At 43.0% G+C, this 18,232-nt stretch overlaps 2 protein-coding genes across 4 annotated transcripts; one reads left to right on the plus strand and one right to left on the minus strand.

Annotated features, from left to right (window-relative positions):
- Nucleotides 1-324: 324 nt before the first annotated feature.
- On the minus strand, nucleotides 325-6,283 carry wee2 (WEE2 oocyte meiosis inhibiting kinase). 3 transcript variants are annotated; one of them, XM_084169398.1, is made up of 12 exons: nucleotides 6,200-6,283; nucleotides 4,823-5,109; nucleotides 4,239-4,465; nucleotides 4,031-4,088; nucleotides 3,681-3,850; nucleotides 3,171-3,292; nucleotides 2,772-2,918; nucleotides 2,589-2,687; nucleotides 2,394-2,479; nucleotides 2,137-2,307; nucleotides 1,192-1,340; nucleotides 325-919 (listed from the first exon to the last, which is right to left on the minus strand). In XM_084169398.1, exons 2-12 carry the CDS (start codon nucleotides 5,090-5,092, stop codon nucleotides 754-756), a joined length of 1,665 nt encoding a protein of 554 aa, XP_084025524.1. In that variant the 5' UTR covers nucleotides 5,093-5,109; nucleotides 6,200-6,283; the 3' UTR covers nucleotides 325-753. The 3 variants fall into 3 exon arrangements, with proteins under 3 accessions (XP_084025524.1, XP_084025522.1, XP_084025523.1); XM_084169396.1 differs by lacking the exon at nucleotides 6,200-6,283 and adding an exon at nucleotides 5,895-5,984; XM_084169397.1 differs by lacking the exon at nucleotides 6,200-6,283 and adding an exon at nucleotides 5,476-5,495.
- On the plus strand, nucleotides 6,135-17,065 carry dennd11 (DENN domain containing 11; the record flags this gene model as incomplete). Its single annotated transcript, XM_084169399.1, has 9 exons — nucleotides 6,135-6,492; nucleotides 7,143-7,242; nucleotides 7,367-7,525; nucleotides 10,407-10,563; nucleotides 10,853-10,991; nucleotides 11,156-11,287; nucleotides 14,127-14,277; nucleotides 14,364-14,432; nucleotides 14,537-17,065. 9 exons carry the CDS (start codon nucleotides 6,135-6,137, stop codon nucleotides 14,730-14,732), a joined length of 1,461 nt encoding a protein of 486 aa, XP_084025525.1. The 3' UTR covers nucleotides 14,733-17,065.
- Nucleotides 17,066-18,232: the final 1,167 nt, after the last annotated feature.

The raw sequence follows: 18,232 nt of genomic DNA on the forward strand, positions 1-18,232 counted from the left end.
ATGAGTAATAACCATGCATGTGGCAACCCCTTGCAATAAAATCTGTCCTGCCACCAGTTATATTAGCGCAGTTCTGTACCAATAGATAAACTCAGTCTAGTCCTCTGGAAAGTCCCACAGTTAATGTGGTTTCCGTAATTCCGATGCCCTGTGATAAACCATTCAAGTGTGACTTCATAGAAAAAGACACATGATGTAAAGCAGCTAAACTGCATTTGTTTCTAGTGTCCTTATGGTGAAATACTCTTTAGATGTTTTAGTGGTCTACACTTTCAAAGCAAGGCAAACATCTTACAAAGAACTCCAGCCTGAGGGCCATTTCATGACTTTAAAAGTTTATTTACATTGTAAAAAGCAACAAATCATTGCTGTTGATAAAACATTGCTCACTTGGCATTGCACTCACTGGTGTCTGCAGCAGTTCTCAATGGCCCAAATTATGGCACACTAAAACATACTCCACAGAAGTTAAACACTGATAAAAGGCAGAAGCACTACACAAGGAATTAATGGAGCGTTGCATCAAATCCTTCCCGCTTTGATATAAATTAGTCTAAAATACTGTGATTCAACTACACTGACACACAAAATAAACCACCACAGGCTCTTCTTGGTAACCTTTTACCTTGCTGCTCACCAACATACATTTAGCCAGTGTAAGAGGTCCCTTGAGTCAGGGGCAACACCAAGACTTTGCAGCGAGGAGAGTCAGTGTTCTGGTACTTCCAATAAGGCCCAGCATGTGATCACCTTTCACACTCCATACCCTGGGCAGCCGAAGCTCATGGACCGGGCAGCATTCCTACCGACCAGCCTCCGCCCAGCTTTGGGCAAGGACCCTGTATTAATGGGCTGCTGCAGCCCAGGGGGAAAGGCTTGCTGTGGGGACAGTGCTGCCAAACGAGCCTCCTGCAGCTCTCTGTGGAGGAATCGACAAGAGGGTGTTTACGTACATGGAATCATTCACTTACTTTAATAATACAATTTCAAAGCATAAATGATTACTTTAGTCTCTTTCATACTTTATGTACCCCAGCCTTATTGATCAATTAAATATATAACAATCAGCATGATTTGTGCCACAGGGGTGAAATGCATTTTTTTCTGTTTCATATTAAACTGCACCCCCTAGTGGAGAATTCTGTCCAGTTCAACCAACTTCTATGCAAATGACATCATCGCTCCCCTCACTTTTCCAGCATGGCTGTCCTGAACTTCTCCACGTTGAGCTCTCTGCGTAGTTGAGCAGCCAGGTTCCCAGTCCTCTCCTTCCTCAAAACAGGGTGTCTGCATAGAGCTGACGCAGAGGGTCGTTGAGATGGCTCCGGATCCAGCAGAGTCTGACAGAGACACAAAGAGAGCTTACTCCCAACAAGCTGCTAATATAGCAATGCCAAGAGATAAACCTTGGGACGACATTTGTTGTTATTTGTATATCTAGAATGAAAGGCAATCAGTGTGTTGACTTAGCTTTGTGTGGTACTGGTTAATATCTGTCCCTTCCTAAGCTGTGAATACCTTGTACCTCTGCACATTGATCTGGTACTCCCTGTACATAGCTCCATTCTTCTGTATTTTATTCCTTGCGTTAGGCCTTATTGTTTAACTATAAAATAGTAACTGAGGAGGTGTGGTATATGGCCAATATACCACGGCTATGGTGCCTGGATACTGCCCTTAGCCGTGGTATATTGGCCATAAACCACAAACCCCTGAGGTGCCTTATTGCTATTATAAACTGGTTACAAAAGTAATTAGAGCAGTAAAAACACATGTTTTGTCATACCCATGGTATACGGTCTGATATACCATGCTGTCAGCCAATCAACATTCAGGGCTCGAACCACCCAGTTTATAATATTATTTGTAAAACTCTGCATCATTGGGAAAGATTCGTAAGGAATTATTTCACTGTAAAGTCTACACCAGCTGCATTCGGCACATGCTAAACACAATTTGATTTGGAAAGTACAGAAAATATATCCAGCTGGCATTTCATAAGACCCTTCATTGAGCACATACAAATCATGCCAAGAAGTAAAAAACAAAAGATGGTGTAAAAGTAAGACAAAGGTATAAGAGTGCAGACATGACCAAAACAAGTACAGTTAAGTAAAGTATGAGTACATATGGTACCTGAATGAGGCTTCTGAAAGCAGGGGAGAGCTCCTGGGGCAGGCTGGGTAACTGTGCCTGTCTGAGACTGTGCCACTCATCTCCGTTCTGAGGGAGAGGGGGCGCCCCTGCTGCCAGCAGCACAGTCAGGCCTTGTGAAAATATGTCTGCCTTAGGCAGATTGCTGTAGTCCTGGACAGCAGGGAGAATCATGGGATAGAAGGTATACATTCAAACAAACAAAAGTAGTCTGAATAGATCCACAACTTTTACTGTACCTCATGCAGGACCTCGCTGGCGAGGAAGCGGCTGTCCCCCTCCTCTACTTGTGGGCTGTTGATGGATGTCACATGGCCCAGATCACCTGCGGAGACAAACAGAAATCACAGATGGTATGTCCATAATGCAGTGCAGAGTGCACCAAAGCTAGTAGAGAAAACATGAGTGGATATTAAGTGAAAAACAACAATTACCAATTTTATAAACTACCCCTGTTGAAGGGCCTCCGTCCTCTTCCTCCTCACTCTCACCCACTCCACCTGTGCTTGAGCATTGGCAGATGAAGATATTACCTACAAACAAGAGCGGGGTGAGAAACAGTGGAGGTGAGAAGCATACATTGATGTGAATAAGTAAAGAGAGAAGAGGAGACTCACTGGGTTTAATGTCCAGGTGCACAAGTCCAGAGCTGTGAATATACTTGAGACCCATGGAGACGTGAAGAAGTAGATCCCTCAACTCCGGCTCTTGAAACAGCTCTCCACGTGCCTCCTTCTCTACTATGGCATCGTGGAGACTCCCACCTGCATTGTTCACAACACAGTACATTGAGAAGCGCAAAGAAATTCATGACAAGTCTCATACATCAATCCAGACATTTTGCTGACCAACCCCCCCCCCCCACCCACGCCAATATTCAGTCATTTAGATTCAATTTTTATTTAGTCACATGCACAGGGTCGCAGATGTAGTTGCAGTGTACAGTGAAATACTTAAGCTCCGAGCTCCAACAGTGCAGGTGGGAATGAAACAAAAAATATATATCCACAGTCTACCATCACAATACTCGTTCTGTATGATCATGTGATCATCTTCAGCCCATGCTGAATAATAGCGGACGACATGGGGGTGATGTCCAAGTACAGCATGTGCATACACCTCCTTTAAGGCCAGCTGCCTGGGGACGAAAGGGGACATCATTACGTATTTTCAAACCACATCCATTACATACTGTAAATAATAAAGTAGAACATCTCAACGACCCTCTGCATTTGATTATCTGTAGATCAGGGGTGTCAAACTCATTCCATAGTGGGCCTAGTGTCTGCGGGTTTTTGGTTTTTCCTCTCAATTAAGACTTAGACAACCAGGTGAGGGGAGATCTTTACTAATTAGTGACCTTAAAATTCATCAATCAAGTACAAGGGAGGATAAAAACCCGCAGACACTCGGCCCTCCGTGGAATGAGTTTTTCACGTGCTGTAGATGATCTGTTTCCGATTCTCACACTGATCATAAGGCCCAGGCTATTCTTAAACAATGTGAGGCCGGTAGTGTTGACTCACTCATTGGCAGACCCTGCGAGTGGTCGGCGAGAGCGCTTGATGGCGTACAAGCAGCCGTCCAGCCTCTTCACACACTTGCACACCACTCCAAACTCCCCCGCACCGATGCGTCCAAGCTCCAGAAATTCACTCTCATACCTAGACAGCATGAAAGCCTGGACAGCCTGCCTCTGCACAGACAGATGGAGGACAAAACCAGGAAGTGGGAGAGTGAATGGCAGAGTATTAGGAGGGCCAGAGGAACAGTGGAAGGTGTCCAAAAGTGATGAGCTTAGTGACTAAATGCGCCGTAGACAGGCAGGGGAGAGAGAGAGCCAACTGTTCAACCAATGGACAAAAATAGTTTGTACCTTGGACGGGAGAAATGCTTCATCATCCTCCTCTGATGACGTATGGCTCGGTTTCATTCTAAAAGAGGAGATGACAATAACTTCACAAACCCACTCAGTCTCAGAACACTGTAGGTACTCAGATAGCACATGGTAGCAAGGCCATTAAACAAATCACCAAAACACAGAAAACAATCAAATTCACAATCACAACCCTTAGTTGGGTTACCTGAATCCATAGTCATCATTGTCTTCATCATCGTGGTCACTCCTCCGACTCTTCCTCTTGTAGTGCTCTCTGGTCCTGCGGAAAGTGTCGGGGGTGAAGGGGTTCACGTTGACAGAGGGCATGCGGCTGCACTGAGCAGGGTCAGTGGAAGTGGTGAAGCGCAGGGCCCTCTGACTGCGGCATATCTTGGTGCTAGAACTGGGCAGAGTCGACTTGGACAGCAGACTCTTGGGTTTAGAGGGATGTGGAGAAATAAATCCTTTTGACCTGTAAAAATGCACTGAATTCCAAGATTTTACATTGGTGGTAGCTACACATTGTAATGTAATATGTGATGATTTTTCCACCACTTGAAATAAGCATGATCACATGAATAACTTCAGATGAAAGAAATCAAGAAAGCAATCCATGAGGGCATGATCCTCTGTAGTAAGTTGATAGAGCATGGAGTTTGCAACGCCAGGATAGTGGGTTCGATTCCCGGGACTACCATACATAAAATGTATGCACACATGACTAAGTCGCTTTGGATAAAAGCATCTGCTAAATGGCATATATTATACATATGATAAATGTCTACACACCTTGGGAGTACTGGGGGAGTCACAGAGCCTCAGTTTCCTCCAGGCGGCATAGGGAATGGGGGTGGTCGGTGAAACTGGGATGGATGGGGATATGGTGATGCTCCTGGTGCGATGACGCTGCACTATGGGAGTCCTGCACACAGAGTTGGGACTTAGGATCTGAGGAGTTCTGGAGCTCCATTCATCCAAACTGCTGTCACTACCCTCCTCTTCTTCTCCACAGCTTGAGAAGTCCAAGTTTTGCACCGTCCAGTCACTTCCCATAGCCATCCCTGACTCAAGGAGTTCTAGAAGAGAGGCATTGATATTGAAGTGATTCTTCCATGATGTAACACCAAGGGATAGCCTAGTGCAAATGACTTGTTCCTTACCTTGAAACCAATATGGAGAAGAAGGCTGCTTCAAGGTAACACATTTATTTTAGAAAATTAGTTAAACTATCCTTTAACAGAAATGATCTAAAACACCTGACTCCCTTGTAGTTCTCACACGGTTACATGCATGGCCTACTAACAAATTAATGTTTGGGAATGGGAGACAGGCGCTTGGATCATACACAGTTCCAATAGTGCTACATTTATAATGTATTCCTTACTTTTAGATATTTTCCAATTGTTTGAAAGTTTGAATGAATACTCTTCTGAATTACTTACGATCAAGTTGCCAACCAGACCAACAGGCTTGAATTTCGCAGAGTATGTTAATAAGCAGATTCTATTTAAACTATTTAGATACGTCAGCTATCAAGTTGGCCTCTTTACTGCATCCTATTGGCTGAATGTAATGTCTGTCATAAATAAACACACCTTATTTTAAAGGTACAGTAGTATGAACATTTTGATCATAAACAATTTATTTTGTGATCCTAAATAATGCATATAATTACATAATGTATGTGTCCTATTAATGAACATATTTCTCAACAATTAAAACAATTTATGGACTCATCAACAACACAACTTCGGGCCAGCCTATCATTAGATTACAAATGTTACAAATGTAACATTCATGAAAAGCAAGGGAGCTTCATAAACACACTTTATCACAAATAACGGTATGTAAAATAGGTCACCTATCAAAATTGATCAATCCACGTGAGCGGAAGTGTGTGACATCATCACTAAAACACTGTGCGCTGGCGCTGGCAGAATACTATTTATCGGTGCATGTGACACGCTTACAAATAGCAAGAACACTGCAGGGAGGAGTGAAAAACATAATGGTCTGTTGAAGCAGTACCCTACTGACTTTATCTAGTGGAAATTATTTTTCTGCATAGTTTCGCGTTGTTCATCTCAATTTAGGAAGCACTATGGTCGAGCAGTCGGATCGCGCTCCACTGCTCAACTGGGAGGAGATTCAACCAACCGAACTGACCCAAGCGGTTCCCGCACCAGCAAAAGAAAATGGATCGGAATCAAATCCGCCAGACGGCCGCTCTCTGGGAAGTACTGCGCTTGCCATCGGGAGAAGCACCAGCTCTTGGGGTCCAGCAAGTGTAACAACGGTTCCCAGGGTGAACAGGATCCCCCACCTTGACCACTCTGGCCCGTGGGGTGTTCCCAGTCCCATCCATGCCGACTCTAGAATATCTCTGAAAGAACGAATGGGATGGGAGGAAAAGGACCAAATAGTGGCTGTGTTTGTGGTAACCTTTGACACAAGATCAGGTGAGCAAGAGCTATATAGTATGGGAGAGAGTGGTATTTACCTTACTGGGCACAGTGGGGGACTGACTCATTCCATGGAAGTGCGCACACACTGAAAGATGACGTTGCAAGAAATGCCTACTGTTCTTTACTTCCCACTAGCTTTGCTTATCTACGCTATTCAAATATGACCCAATATCTAAAGACCCAAAACAGTTGTGGCAAACATTTGTTGAGCAGTGAAAGCACAGTTTGTCAAATGATAATTTTCTTCTGCCATCATAAGGTTCAACAAACTCTCTTTAAATTGAGACCATGCACGGAATAGGGTAATGCAGTAACCTACTGTTGCATTCATTATAATTTGATAATTCAAACCCCCTTGTACAGCTTGGAAAATATTCTGGATGTCTCAGTGGTTATAGGGGCAGAGCGTGGGTTCCTTTGTTGTTACACAAAGGTCACTAAGAAGGGAAAGCTTTCTGAGAGTCCTGGGAAACCAGTGTTACTACTTACTCTCCTCAACTTCCCTTTTATGGTACGCTGAGTTTTATAGTAAGATATAATGTGGAAGGTAAAAAATGGGGACATAGTGGATGAATCTCATTCTCTCACAGTGAAGTGAACAGTATAGAAAATCAAGTGTATGTGTTTGTGTGTGTCAATGGCAGGTAACATGGTGGAATGGTGCTTACCCCAAGACGTGAATCTTGACGGAGTGGAATTCAAGTCAATGGCGAGCGGATCACACAGAATCGCCAACGACTTCATGTAAGACTATTCCCCCACCTGAATGAACAGTGTTACTGGCAGAGGACCATCAGAGCCCTACCAGTAATATGTACGATGTTGTATACATTCCCTACATTCATCCATGTCGGTTTCATTTTTGCAGATATTTCCGTAAAGGCTGCTACTTTGGGCTGGCTTGTTTTGCTAACATGCCTGTTGAGAGTGAATTGGAGAGAGGGGCGCGGATGAAATCTGTGGGTATTCTGTCTCCCTCTTACACCCTCCTATACCGCTACATGCACTTCCTCGAGAACCAGGTTAGGTAAGTACTTCTCTCTCTCTGTCTGTCTGTCTTTCTCTGTCTGTCTCTGTCCGTTGCTCTGGCTGTCAGTCTGTTAGGCTTGGGCGATACCCCGGTATACGGTATAAACGGTATATTTCGAAATACCGACGGTATCATTTTAAATACTGTAAAAAAAAAATATATATATATATATATATATATATATATATATATATATATATATATATATATATATATATATATATATATATATATATATATATATATATATATATATATAACGGTCGCTATGCCACTGCTTCTAGCTATAAGTTAAGTATAACTATAACAAATCTAAGATGCCAAATAAATTATATCCAGCTCAGGGCTCCAGCTATGCATTTGGTTTGCTAACTTGCTAGCTAAGTGGCTAGATGTCAAGATCAAGCTTCTTGGTTACAGCAGAGCTATTCAATCCCCTCCTGGATCAAGATCCCTGTTGCCTAAATTGTTTTGTGTGTAAAAAATAAATAAAACATATTTATTATATACAGTACCAGTCAAAAGGTTGGACACACCTACTCATTCAAGGGTTTTTCTTTATTTGTACTATTTTCTACATTGTAGAATAATAGTGAAGACATCAAAACTATGAAATAACACATATGGAATCATGTAGTAACCAAAAAATCATATTGAATATGAACAGTAATAAAGTTTTCACATTTTGATGTCAACACAGTACAATTTTCAATCACTTACACAACAACGGTTCAATGCAGGTGTGCCAGATCCCTGTCACATAGTACAGTAAAGCTGAGATGTTCAGCAGTACATATACTGCCCCTTTTCTAATATCCCTTTAATTTACAGACAAAAATTCCACTATTTTACCATGCCAGCTTTTTTTATACAGTACCAGTCAAAGGCTTGGACACACCTACTCAATCAAGGGTTTTTCTTAATTTGTAAAAAAAAATTACATTGTAGAATAATAGTGAAGACATCAAAACTATGAAATAACACATATGGAATCATGTAGTAACCAAAACAGTGTTAAATCAAAATATATTTTATATTCTTCAAATAGCCTTGATGACAGCTTTGCACACTCTTGGCGGTCTCTCAACCAGCTTCACCTGGAATGCTTTTCCAACAGTCTTGAAGGAGTTCCCACATATGCTTAGCACTTGTTGAGTGGCGCAGTGGTCTAAGACACTGCATCGCAGTGCTAACTGTGCCACTAGAGATCCTGGTTCGAATCCAGGCTCTGTCGCAGCCGGCCGCGACCGGGAGACTCATGGGCGGCGCACAATTGGCCCAGCGTCGTCCAGGGTAGGGGAGGAAATGGCCGGCAGGGATGTAGCTCAGTTGATAGAGCATGGCGTTTGTAACGCCAGGGTTGTGGGTTCGATTCCCACGGGGGGCCAGTATAAAAAAATATATAAAAAATAAATAAAAAAGATGTATTCACTAACTGTAAGTCGCTCTGGATAAGAGCGTCTGCTAAATGACGTAAATGTAAATGTTGTTGGATTATTTTCCTTCACTCTGCCGTCCGACTCTTCCCAAACCATCTCAATTGTGTTGAGGTCAGGGGATTGTGGAGGCCAGGTCATCTGATGCAGCACTCCATCACTCTCCTTCTTGGTAAAATAGCCCTTACACAGCCTGGAGGTGTGTTGGGTCATTGTCCTGTTGAAAAACAAATGATAGTCCCACTAAGCCCAAACCAGATGGGATGCCGTATCGCTGCAGAATGCTGTGGTAGCCATGCTGGTTAAGTGTGCCTTGAATTCTAAATAAATCACAGAAAGTGTCACCAGCAAAGCACCCCCACACCATAACACTTCCTACTCCATGCTTTACGGTGGGAACTACACATGCGGATACCCCCCTTACCTTGTCACAACACAACTGATTGGCTCAAACACATTAAGAAGGAAAGAAATTCCACAAATTAACTTTTAAGAAGGCACATCTGTTAATTGAAATGCAATCCAGGTGACTACCTCATGAAGCTGGTTGAGAGAATGCCAAGAGTGTGCAAAGCTGTCATCAAGGCAAAGGGTGGCTATTTGAAGAATCTCAAATATAAAATATGTTTTGATTTGTTTAACACTTTTTTGGTTACGACATGATTCCATATGTGTTATTTCATAGTTTTGATGTCTTCACTATTATTCTACAATGTAAAAATAAAGAGAACTTTTTACTTGTAGTGTATATGTGTTTTTGAAATAGTGCCCTTTCTGTGCACATTTGGTAATACCGTATACCTCCGTATGGTACAGAAACGGTATGACGGTATGAAAATCTGATTACCGCCCAACCCTACTGTCTGTCTGTTGCTAGCTCTCACTGTCTGTGTCACTGTCTGTCCATCCTCTCTCTTTGTCACTCTCTTTCTTTTTCGTCCTGTTTCACATTCCTCCCCTTATTTCCTTCCTCTTGTCCTTCGTCTGTATTTTCAGTCTTCTCATCTATTAAACATAAGCCCTGAGTCAGTGCCACCACCATTACTAGAAGCCATTTATATCATATGAAGTCTTTGTATGTAATCATTGAAATGGAAGAAACCCAGACATTTTCCCTCAGTAACTCTTGTCTTTCTGCTTGAATCTTCAAATCTCATTGGCTATGCATAAAGAAGTGACACATCCAGCTCATGGTAGAGATGTATGCTTGGGGGGTTAAGCTTGACTTTATACAGTACAGGTACTTATGTGTATCCATTTGAAGTACTACGCCACTTCCATCTCCCAGGGAGAGATTATCCCAGTTTTAATCCAATCAAACCATGCTGTGATGAGTCTTTGATAACAGTCTCTTTCTTACCAGTGTTATCATTGCGATGCCAACTGCAGTCAGCATATAGAAAGTGTATAGTGTTTCTATTACATTGTGTCTCTCCATGCAGACACCAGCTGCAGTGCCCTGGCTCGTACTCTCCTCTGGAGGCCTTCTATGAGGATAAGAAAGCTGTGCTGCCCCCAGCAGGGAACGGCCTGGTCATTGCTTGTCCAACCAGTGCCTGGGTCCCAGCCATCAACCGCTGCATGCACCCAGAGATGAAGGTGAGCACCTACGGCCACCTGCCCCAGTCACTGATGTTACTGTGTGGTTGTTGTTTGTGTTAGTTGTGGATAATTGGAAATTCAATGTTTGGTTTAAGTGCGTTTTGTTCATTTTGAGATATGTGATAACTTGAGATACTGTATGTGCATGTAACTCAGACTTCCGATGTCAAGGAGAGATTTTGGGCAATAGTTTGTTTTTGGTCCATACTGAGCAAACTTATCCAGACTGGAAAAGCATTACCGTATCAGACAGCCTGACAGTCTGTTCTCTCTCTGCCCTCTCCAGATCACCCACCCGGCCGGCTGCATGTCCCAGTTCATCCACTTCTTTGGGGAGCAGATCATGGTACTGTGGAAGTTTTCCCTGCTCCGAAAACGCATCCTCATCTTCTCCCCACCACCTGTGGGTGTGGTGTGTTACAGGGGTGAGAGGGAGCAGCTGACACAAACACACAAACACACACACACACACACACACACACACAGTCACCTTTACAAACCCCCACATATTTGTTTTTCAGATTTTATTACAGTATTATGTCACTGAGTGCTCTCTGTCATTTTTCATGTTTCTCCGTACTCCCCACAGTGTACTGCTGTTGCTCTCTGGCCAACATCTCTATACCTGGGATAGGTGTGGCTGTGCCCAAGTTCCGCCCCTTCTTCTACATCAATGTGGCAGATATCGCTGCCCTGGCAACAGAGATGTCATACGTGGCCTGTGAGTGTTGACCTGGGGCTTTTGAACCCACAGTTAATACAGAACAAAAATATAAACGCACATATAAAGTGTTGGTCCCATGTTTCATGAGCTGAAATAAAATATCCCAGACATTTTCCATACACACAAAAAGCGTATTTCTCTCAAATTGTGTGCACAAATTTGTTTACATCCCTGTTAGTGAGCATTTCTCCTTTGCCAAGATAATCCATCCACCTGACAGATGTGGCATATCAAGAAGCTGATTAAACAGCATGATCATTACACAGGTGCACCTTGTGCAGGCGACAATAAAAGGTCATTCTGAAATGTGCAATTTTGTCACACAACACAATGCGTGGCCCCGTGTAGCTCAGTTGGTAGAGCATGGCGCTTGCAACGCCAGGGTTGTGGGTTCGATTCCCAAGGGGGGCCAGGGGGGCCAGTATGAAAATGTATGCACTCACTAACTGTAAGTCGCTCTGGATAAGAGCGTCTGCTAAATGACTAAAATGTAAAATGTATTACCACAGATGTCTCAAGTTTTGAGGGAGTGTGCAATTGGCATGCTGACTGCAGGAATGTCCACCAGAGCTGTAGCCAGATAATTTAATGTTAATTTCTCTACCAGAAGCTGCCTCCAACGTCGTTTTAGAGAATTTGTCAGTACGTCCAACCACGTGTATGGCGTCGTGTGGGCAAGCGGTTTGCTGATGTGAACACAGTACCCCATGGTGGGTTTACCGTGAAGAGATCCTGAGGCCCATTGTCGTGCCATTAATTCGCCCCCATCACCTTATGTTTCAGCATGATAATGCACGGCCCCATGTTGCAAGAATCTGTACACAATTCCTGGAAACTGAAAATGTCCCAGTTCTTCCATGGCCTGCATACTCACCAGACATGTCACCCATTGAACATGTTTGGTATGCTCTGGATCGACGTGTACGACAGCGTGTTCCAGTTCCTGCCAATATCCAGCAACTTCGCACAGCCATTGAAGAGGAGTGGGACAACATTCCACAATCAACAGCCTGATCAACTCTATGCTAAGGAGATGTCGCGCTGCATGAGGCAAATGGTGGTCACACCAGATAGTGACTGGTTTTCTGATCCACGCCCCTACTTTTTTTTTTTAAGGTACACTACATGACCAAAAGTATGTGGATACCTGCTCGTCAAACATCTCATTGCAAAATCATGGGCATTCATATGGAGTTGGTCCCCCCTTTGCTGCTATAACAGTCTCCACTCTTCTGGGAATGCTTTCCACTAGATGTTGGACCAGCTCTTCCACACCGATCTCGACAATCCATTTCTGTATGGACCTCGTGTTGTGCATGGGGGCATTGTCATGCTGAAACAGGAAAGGGCCTTCTCCAAACTGTTGCCACAAAGTTGGAAGCACAGAATCGTCTAGAATGTCATTGTATGCTGTAGCATTAACATTTCCCTTCACTGGAACTAAGGGGTCTAGCCCAAACCATGAAAAACAGCCCCAGACCATTATTCCTCCTCCACCAAACTTTACAGTTGGCACTATGCATTGGGGCAGGTAACATTCTCCTGGCATCCGCCAAACCCAGATTTGTCCGTCGATTTGCCAGATGGTGAAGCGTGATTCATCACTCCAGAGAATGCATTTCCACTGCTTCAGAGTCCAATGGCGGCGAGCTTTACACCACTCCAGCCGATGCTTGGCACTGTGCATGGTGATCTTAGGCTTGTGTACGGCTGCTCATGAAGCTCCCAACGGACAGTTTTTGTGCTGATGTTGCTTCACACCAGTCTCAATGTCAAAAGTGAAGAGGCGACTCCGGGATGCTGACCTAGGCAGAGTTGCAAAGAAAAAGCCATATCTCAGACTGGCCAATAAAAATAAAATATTGAAATGGGAACGAGAACACAGACATTGGACTTTTTCTTTGCAACTCTGCCTAGGTCAGCATCCCGGAGTCGCCTCTTCACTGTTGACGTTGAGACTGGTGTTTTGCGGGTACTATTTAATGAAGCTGCCAGTTGAGGACCTGTTAGGCGTCTGTTTCTCAAACTAGACACTCTAATGTATTTGTCCTCTTGCTCAGTTGTGCACTGGGGCCTCCCACTCCTCTTTCTATTCTGGTTAGAGCCAGTTTGCGCTGTTCTGTGAAGGGAGTAGTACACAGCGTTGTACGAGATCTTCAGTTTCTTGGCAATTTCTCGCATGGAATAGCCTTCATTTCTCAGAACAAGAATAGACTGACGAGTTTCAGAAGAAAGTTATTTGTTTCTGGACATTTTGAGCCTGTAATTGAACCCACATTTGCTGATGCTCCAGATACTCAACTAGTCTCAAGGAGGCCCGTTTTATTGCTTCTTTAATCAGTACAACAGTTTTCAGCTGTTCTAACATAATTGCAAAAGGGTATTCTAATGATCAATTAGCCTTTTAAAATGATAAACTTGGATTAGCAAACACAACGTACCATTGGAACACAGGACTGATGGTTGCTGATAAGGGGCCTCTGTACGCCTATGTAGATATTCCATAAAAAATCAGCCGTTTCCAGCTACAATAGCCATTTACAACATTAACAATGTCTACACTGTATTTCTGATCAATTTGATGTTATTTTAATAGACAAAAGAAATTGCTTTTCTTTCAAAAACAAGGAAATGTCTAAGTGACCCCAAACTTTTGAAAGGTAGTGTACATTTGTGTATCTGTGACCAACAAATGCATATCTGTATTCCTAGTCATGTGAAATCCATAGATTAGGGCCTAATGAATTTATATGAAATCTTTGAAATGATTGCATGTTGCGTTTTATATTTTGGTTCACTATACATTATGCTATGATTGATAAAGGTGTGTGTTTAGGTACCACAGAGAAGATCTTTGAGGAGAAGAAGGAGCTGTATGATGTATACGTTGACAACCAGAATGTGAAGACACACAGAGTTAGCCTGCAGCCACTACTCCGGCTGAATGGGGTGGACCGGGAGAAGTATAGGAAACTGAGCGAACAGAGGTACACAGAAACTGATAAATGGTGGCAGCCATTTTGAAGAGATGATGATGATGACAATGATGATGATTATGTTAATGTCTTTTCAGGCAAATGCTACTTTACACTCAGGAGGTGGATGGAGACTGCACATCAAATGAGGAGGACCTCTTTATCCTGTGAGTTTGTTTACATAACAGTAACAAGCTGTATCTTTTGGTTGGGCTCAGTCTGGAGTGTTTATCAAACTTTCTTACAGAATGTCCTCTGTTCTCTCCACTAGGTTTTTCATGGAGCAGAATAACCGTATCTTCCAGACTCTATCGGAGGTGGCGGCGAGTGCGGACCCCACCCTGACGGCAGAGCACATGAGGGCCATGGGGCTGGACCCTCAGGCAGACCGCACATTCCTGGTGGACCTGCTGGAGCTCTATGGCATTGATGCCATGCTGGTCATCGATAACCCCTGCTGCCCCTGAGCCCTGTGTGGCCTGACCTCCTCTCTCCTGCTCCCCTGAAGACACAGCCTCCTACTCTTCCTCCCCTGGCCTCCTGCCCAGTCAAACGCCTGCAGGTGTCTCTCGATCTCTCGCCCGGCTCCGGGATACAGCTGTCTTTGGCCAGTGTTAACTTAGAGACAGCTCACCTGGTCAATTGGGCCACGATGATAGACACTGCCTGGACTCTGCAGTTTCACATTCAACAGCCACTTGTCTTGTTTGTCTGTTCGCTTGGATCACTGCTTGGATCACCAGCCTTAGTCACTGGAAGTGGAAGTTCCGTTGAACCTTTGATCAATGTGCCTCGTTGTACTGCTCCCAATACTATGGAGCACTGCTGACTTTGACCAACAGCACCATGGAGCTACAGTAGGTATCCAGTTTGGGGATGGATAATTGATTGTTCCTCTCACTTGGAACCTTAACTCCAAATTCAGCCATGGCACCAAGCCCTTTTTTCTTACGTCTTTACAGAGGATTCTACCTAACCATGTATAGTGTAATACTAAATATTCACGTGATTGTCAGGGCTTTTATTTTATGGATTTCAATCCTTCTGCTGAATTACTTTACCATGATATTGTTTCCCAAACTTCTGCATCAGGTTTGCTGAGAGTAAAGATCACCTCGAGTGGTTTCACTCGGTTTTCCTCTTAAAAAAACAAATGATGCTGAAGTTAATCAACCTTTATTTTTCAGAATGAAAAAAGGAGCAATGTGAATATTTGTGTGTTTGACAAATTTCAATAATCAAGAAAGATTCACACATCAAGACTAGTTCACATGAATCTGCTTCACATAAACATGAAGACCTCTTTTGGTTCAAATAGGAATACTGTTTTTGTCAGCTAATCATACACATTAAAAGGGAAAGATGAGTCATCCAAGGAGGTATTTATTATGGAGCTAAGATATTTGTTAAATACTGTAACATTTCATTAGAGACTGCACCTGTTTGTCTGATTTGGTCCAATGCTGACACTTATATGGCAGACTCCGGTCACTTTTATATGGTTTACTTGTTCCACAGTCACATTGCACATGTGTATGGTGACTTCTGGATAATGTGTTGTGTGGTGTTTTATCAAGTTTTCTAATTAGACTTTTAAAATTGTGAACCTGGAAACTTAAATGAATGTGATTCTATGACACTAACTTATCATGAATGCTGCACCACACTGCAACCTCTGGACTCTTGTTTGATGACCACATGATTATGGGTAAACTTGTTTGTGCTCTGATTTAATGGACCAATGTTGTCAGCAGAGAAACTATTTATAAAAGTGAAGTCAGTGATGTAAATGTCTTGTCTGTCTCGGGCCAGCAGGAAGCTTTCTGTGTTGTGTACTTTAGTTTTTGTTTGATTCAAACTGTGCTGCCCGTTTATCAATGAGATTTGTTGCAGATTAAATTAAATCCACGGGTGGTCTGAGAGGGCAGATACAACTCCAGTGTTTCTTTCTTGTTGGAACTTGTCAGCTGCAGGTAGGAGATCGTTGTGCCACGTCAATGTAACAATGACTCCTTTGTATTCTTAGTTCTCTGGTGATGTCATGCTTGAGGTTCACAGAGGGATTTACCCCCCTCTCTGGGCAGACTGACAGAACCCGATATAAGATCCGTTTTTATTGTTATCTTTATAAGATTACATGGACGGGGACTTGATCCTAGATCACCATTCCTACTCTGAGACCCTTTTTGAAAACGGGCCCTGGAGATTACGTTATTTTGTTCAAATAGTCCTGGGAGACAGTTTTAAATCAATGTATGAAGCAGTCATCCAATAGATGTGAGCTCAATGACTCATCAAATATTTTAGATGAAGACAGCAAACTGATTTCATTGGGTTCGACTGGTCAGTAGATGTCGACAATAGTGGCACTGTTCATTGAGGTTTAGCTGGGGACAGTTCTGTCAGACAGTGTGGATTATAAAGCCTAATTAGTGGGTCATCTTTTAGTGTTGAGTGCAGGCACTCAATCAAGACCACAGGCTTATTATACCTGTCAACAGGAAGAGGCATAGAGGAAATGTTTTAGATTTTAAACACTTCCAACTACTGTATCAACATGTCAATTGACACTGACATTGGTGTTTGCTAATATGATTAAATGTACAGTTCTTCACACCCATGTTGACTTAGCCCCTTTACCCTTCTCTGTTTGTTTTGACCTGTCCCACCCTGTTCTTTTCAGCACATCCTGGGCATACGACTGTTTGTTTTACAGGTGTATCATGTAAATGTAGTAGAGAATGTACACGACACAAAAATAATGATAATAATAAAATGCCTTCTTTGTGGAAATTGTTCAGACCTGTACCAGCATTGGCTCATTTGAATTTATTTGTACAGTATGTCACCCCACTGAATGTCAATAGAAAGCCAAATCTGTATTACTTCAGCACTAATATGCTACAAGTACTTTAACAGCTAACCGTTAATCCTTGATCACAACTGTAATATAAACCTATACTTAAAACATTGACTAACTACACAGCTACAGTGGGGGAAAAAAGTATTTAGTCAGCCACCAATTGTGCAAGTTCTCCCACTTAAAAAGATGAGAGAGGCCTGTAATTTTCATCATAGGTACATGTCAACTATGACAGACAAAATGAGAATTTTTTCCAGAAAATCACATTGTAGGATTTATAATGAATTTATTTGCAAATTATAGTGGAAAATAAGTATTTGGTCAATAACAAAAGTTTCTCAATACTTTGTTATATACCCTTTGTTGGCAATGACACAGGTCAAACGTTTTCTGTAAGTCTTCACAAGGTTTTCACACACTGTTGCTGGTATTTTGGCCCATTCCTCCATGCAGATCTCCTCTAGAGCAGTGATGTTTTGGGGCTGTCGCTGGGCAACACAGACTTTCAACTCCCTCCAAAGATTTTCTATGGGGTTGAGATCTGGAGACTGGCTAGGCCACTCCAGGACCTTGAAATGCTTCTTACGAAGCCACTCCTTCGTTGCCCGGGCGGTGTGTTTGGGATCATTGTCATGCTGAAAGACCCAGCCACGTTTCATCTTCAATGCCCTTGCTGATGGAAGGAGGTTTTCACTCAAAATCTCACAATACATGGCCCCATTCATTCTTTCCTTTACACGGATCAGTCGTCCTGGTCCATTTGCAGAAAAACAGCCCCAAAGCATGATGTTTCCACCCCCATGCTTCACAGTAGGTATGTTGTTCTTTGGATGCAACTCAGCATTCTTTGTCCTCCAAACACGACGATTTGAGTTTTTACCAAAAAGTTCTATTTTGGTTTCATCTGACCATATGACATTCTCCCAATCCTCTTCTGGATCATCCAAATGCACTCTAGCAAACTTCAGACGGGCCTGGACATGTACTGGCTTAAGCAGGGGGACACGTCTGGCACTGCAGGATTTGAGTCCCTGGCGGCGTAGTGTGTTACTGATGGTAGGCTTTGTTACTTTGGTCCCAGCTCTCTGCAGGTCATTCACTAGG

This window comes from Coregonus lavaretus (genome assembly GCF_964263955.1).
Source record: "Coregonus lavaretus genome assembly, chromosome: 9".
In the NCBI taxonomy this organism is placed as follows: domain Eukaryota; kingdom Metazoa; phylum Chordata; class Actinopteri; order Salmoniformes; family Salmonidae; genus Coregonus; species Coregonus lavaretus.

Bases quoted from the DNA above. Each gene is read 5' to 3' on its own strand.
- wee2 (XM_084169398.1), bottom strand. From the start codon at position 5,092: ATGGCTATGGGAAGTGACTGGACGGTGCAAAACTTGGACTTCTCAAGC. The intron at 2,919-3,170 runs GTAGACTGTGGA...TGAACAATGCAG, and splicing joins ACAGAACGAGTATTGTGATG to GTGGGAGTCTCCACGATGCC. The intron at 2,480-2,588 runs GTAATTGTTGTT...TTGTCTCCGCAG, and splicing joins AGGGGTAGTTTATAAAATTG to GTGATCTGGGCCATGTGACA.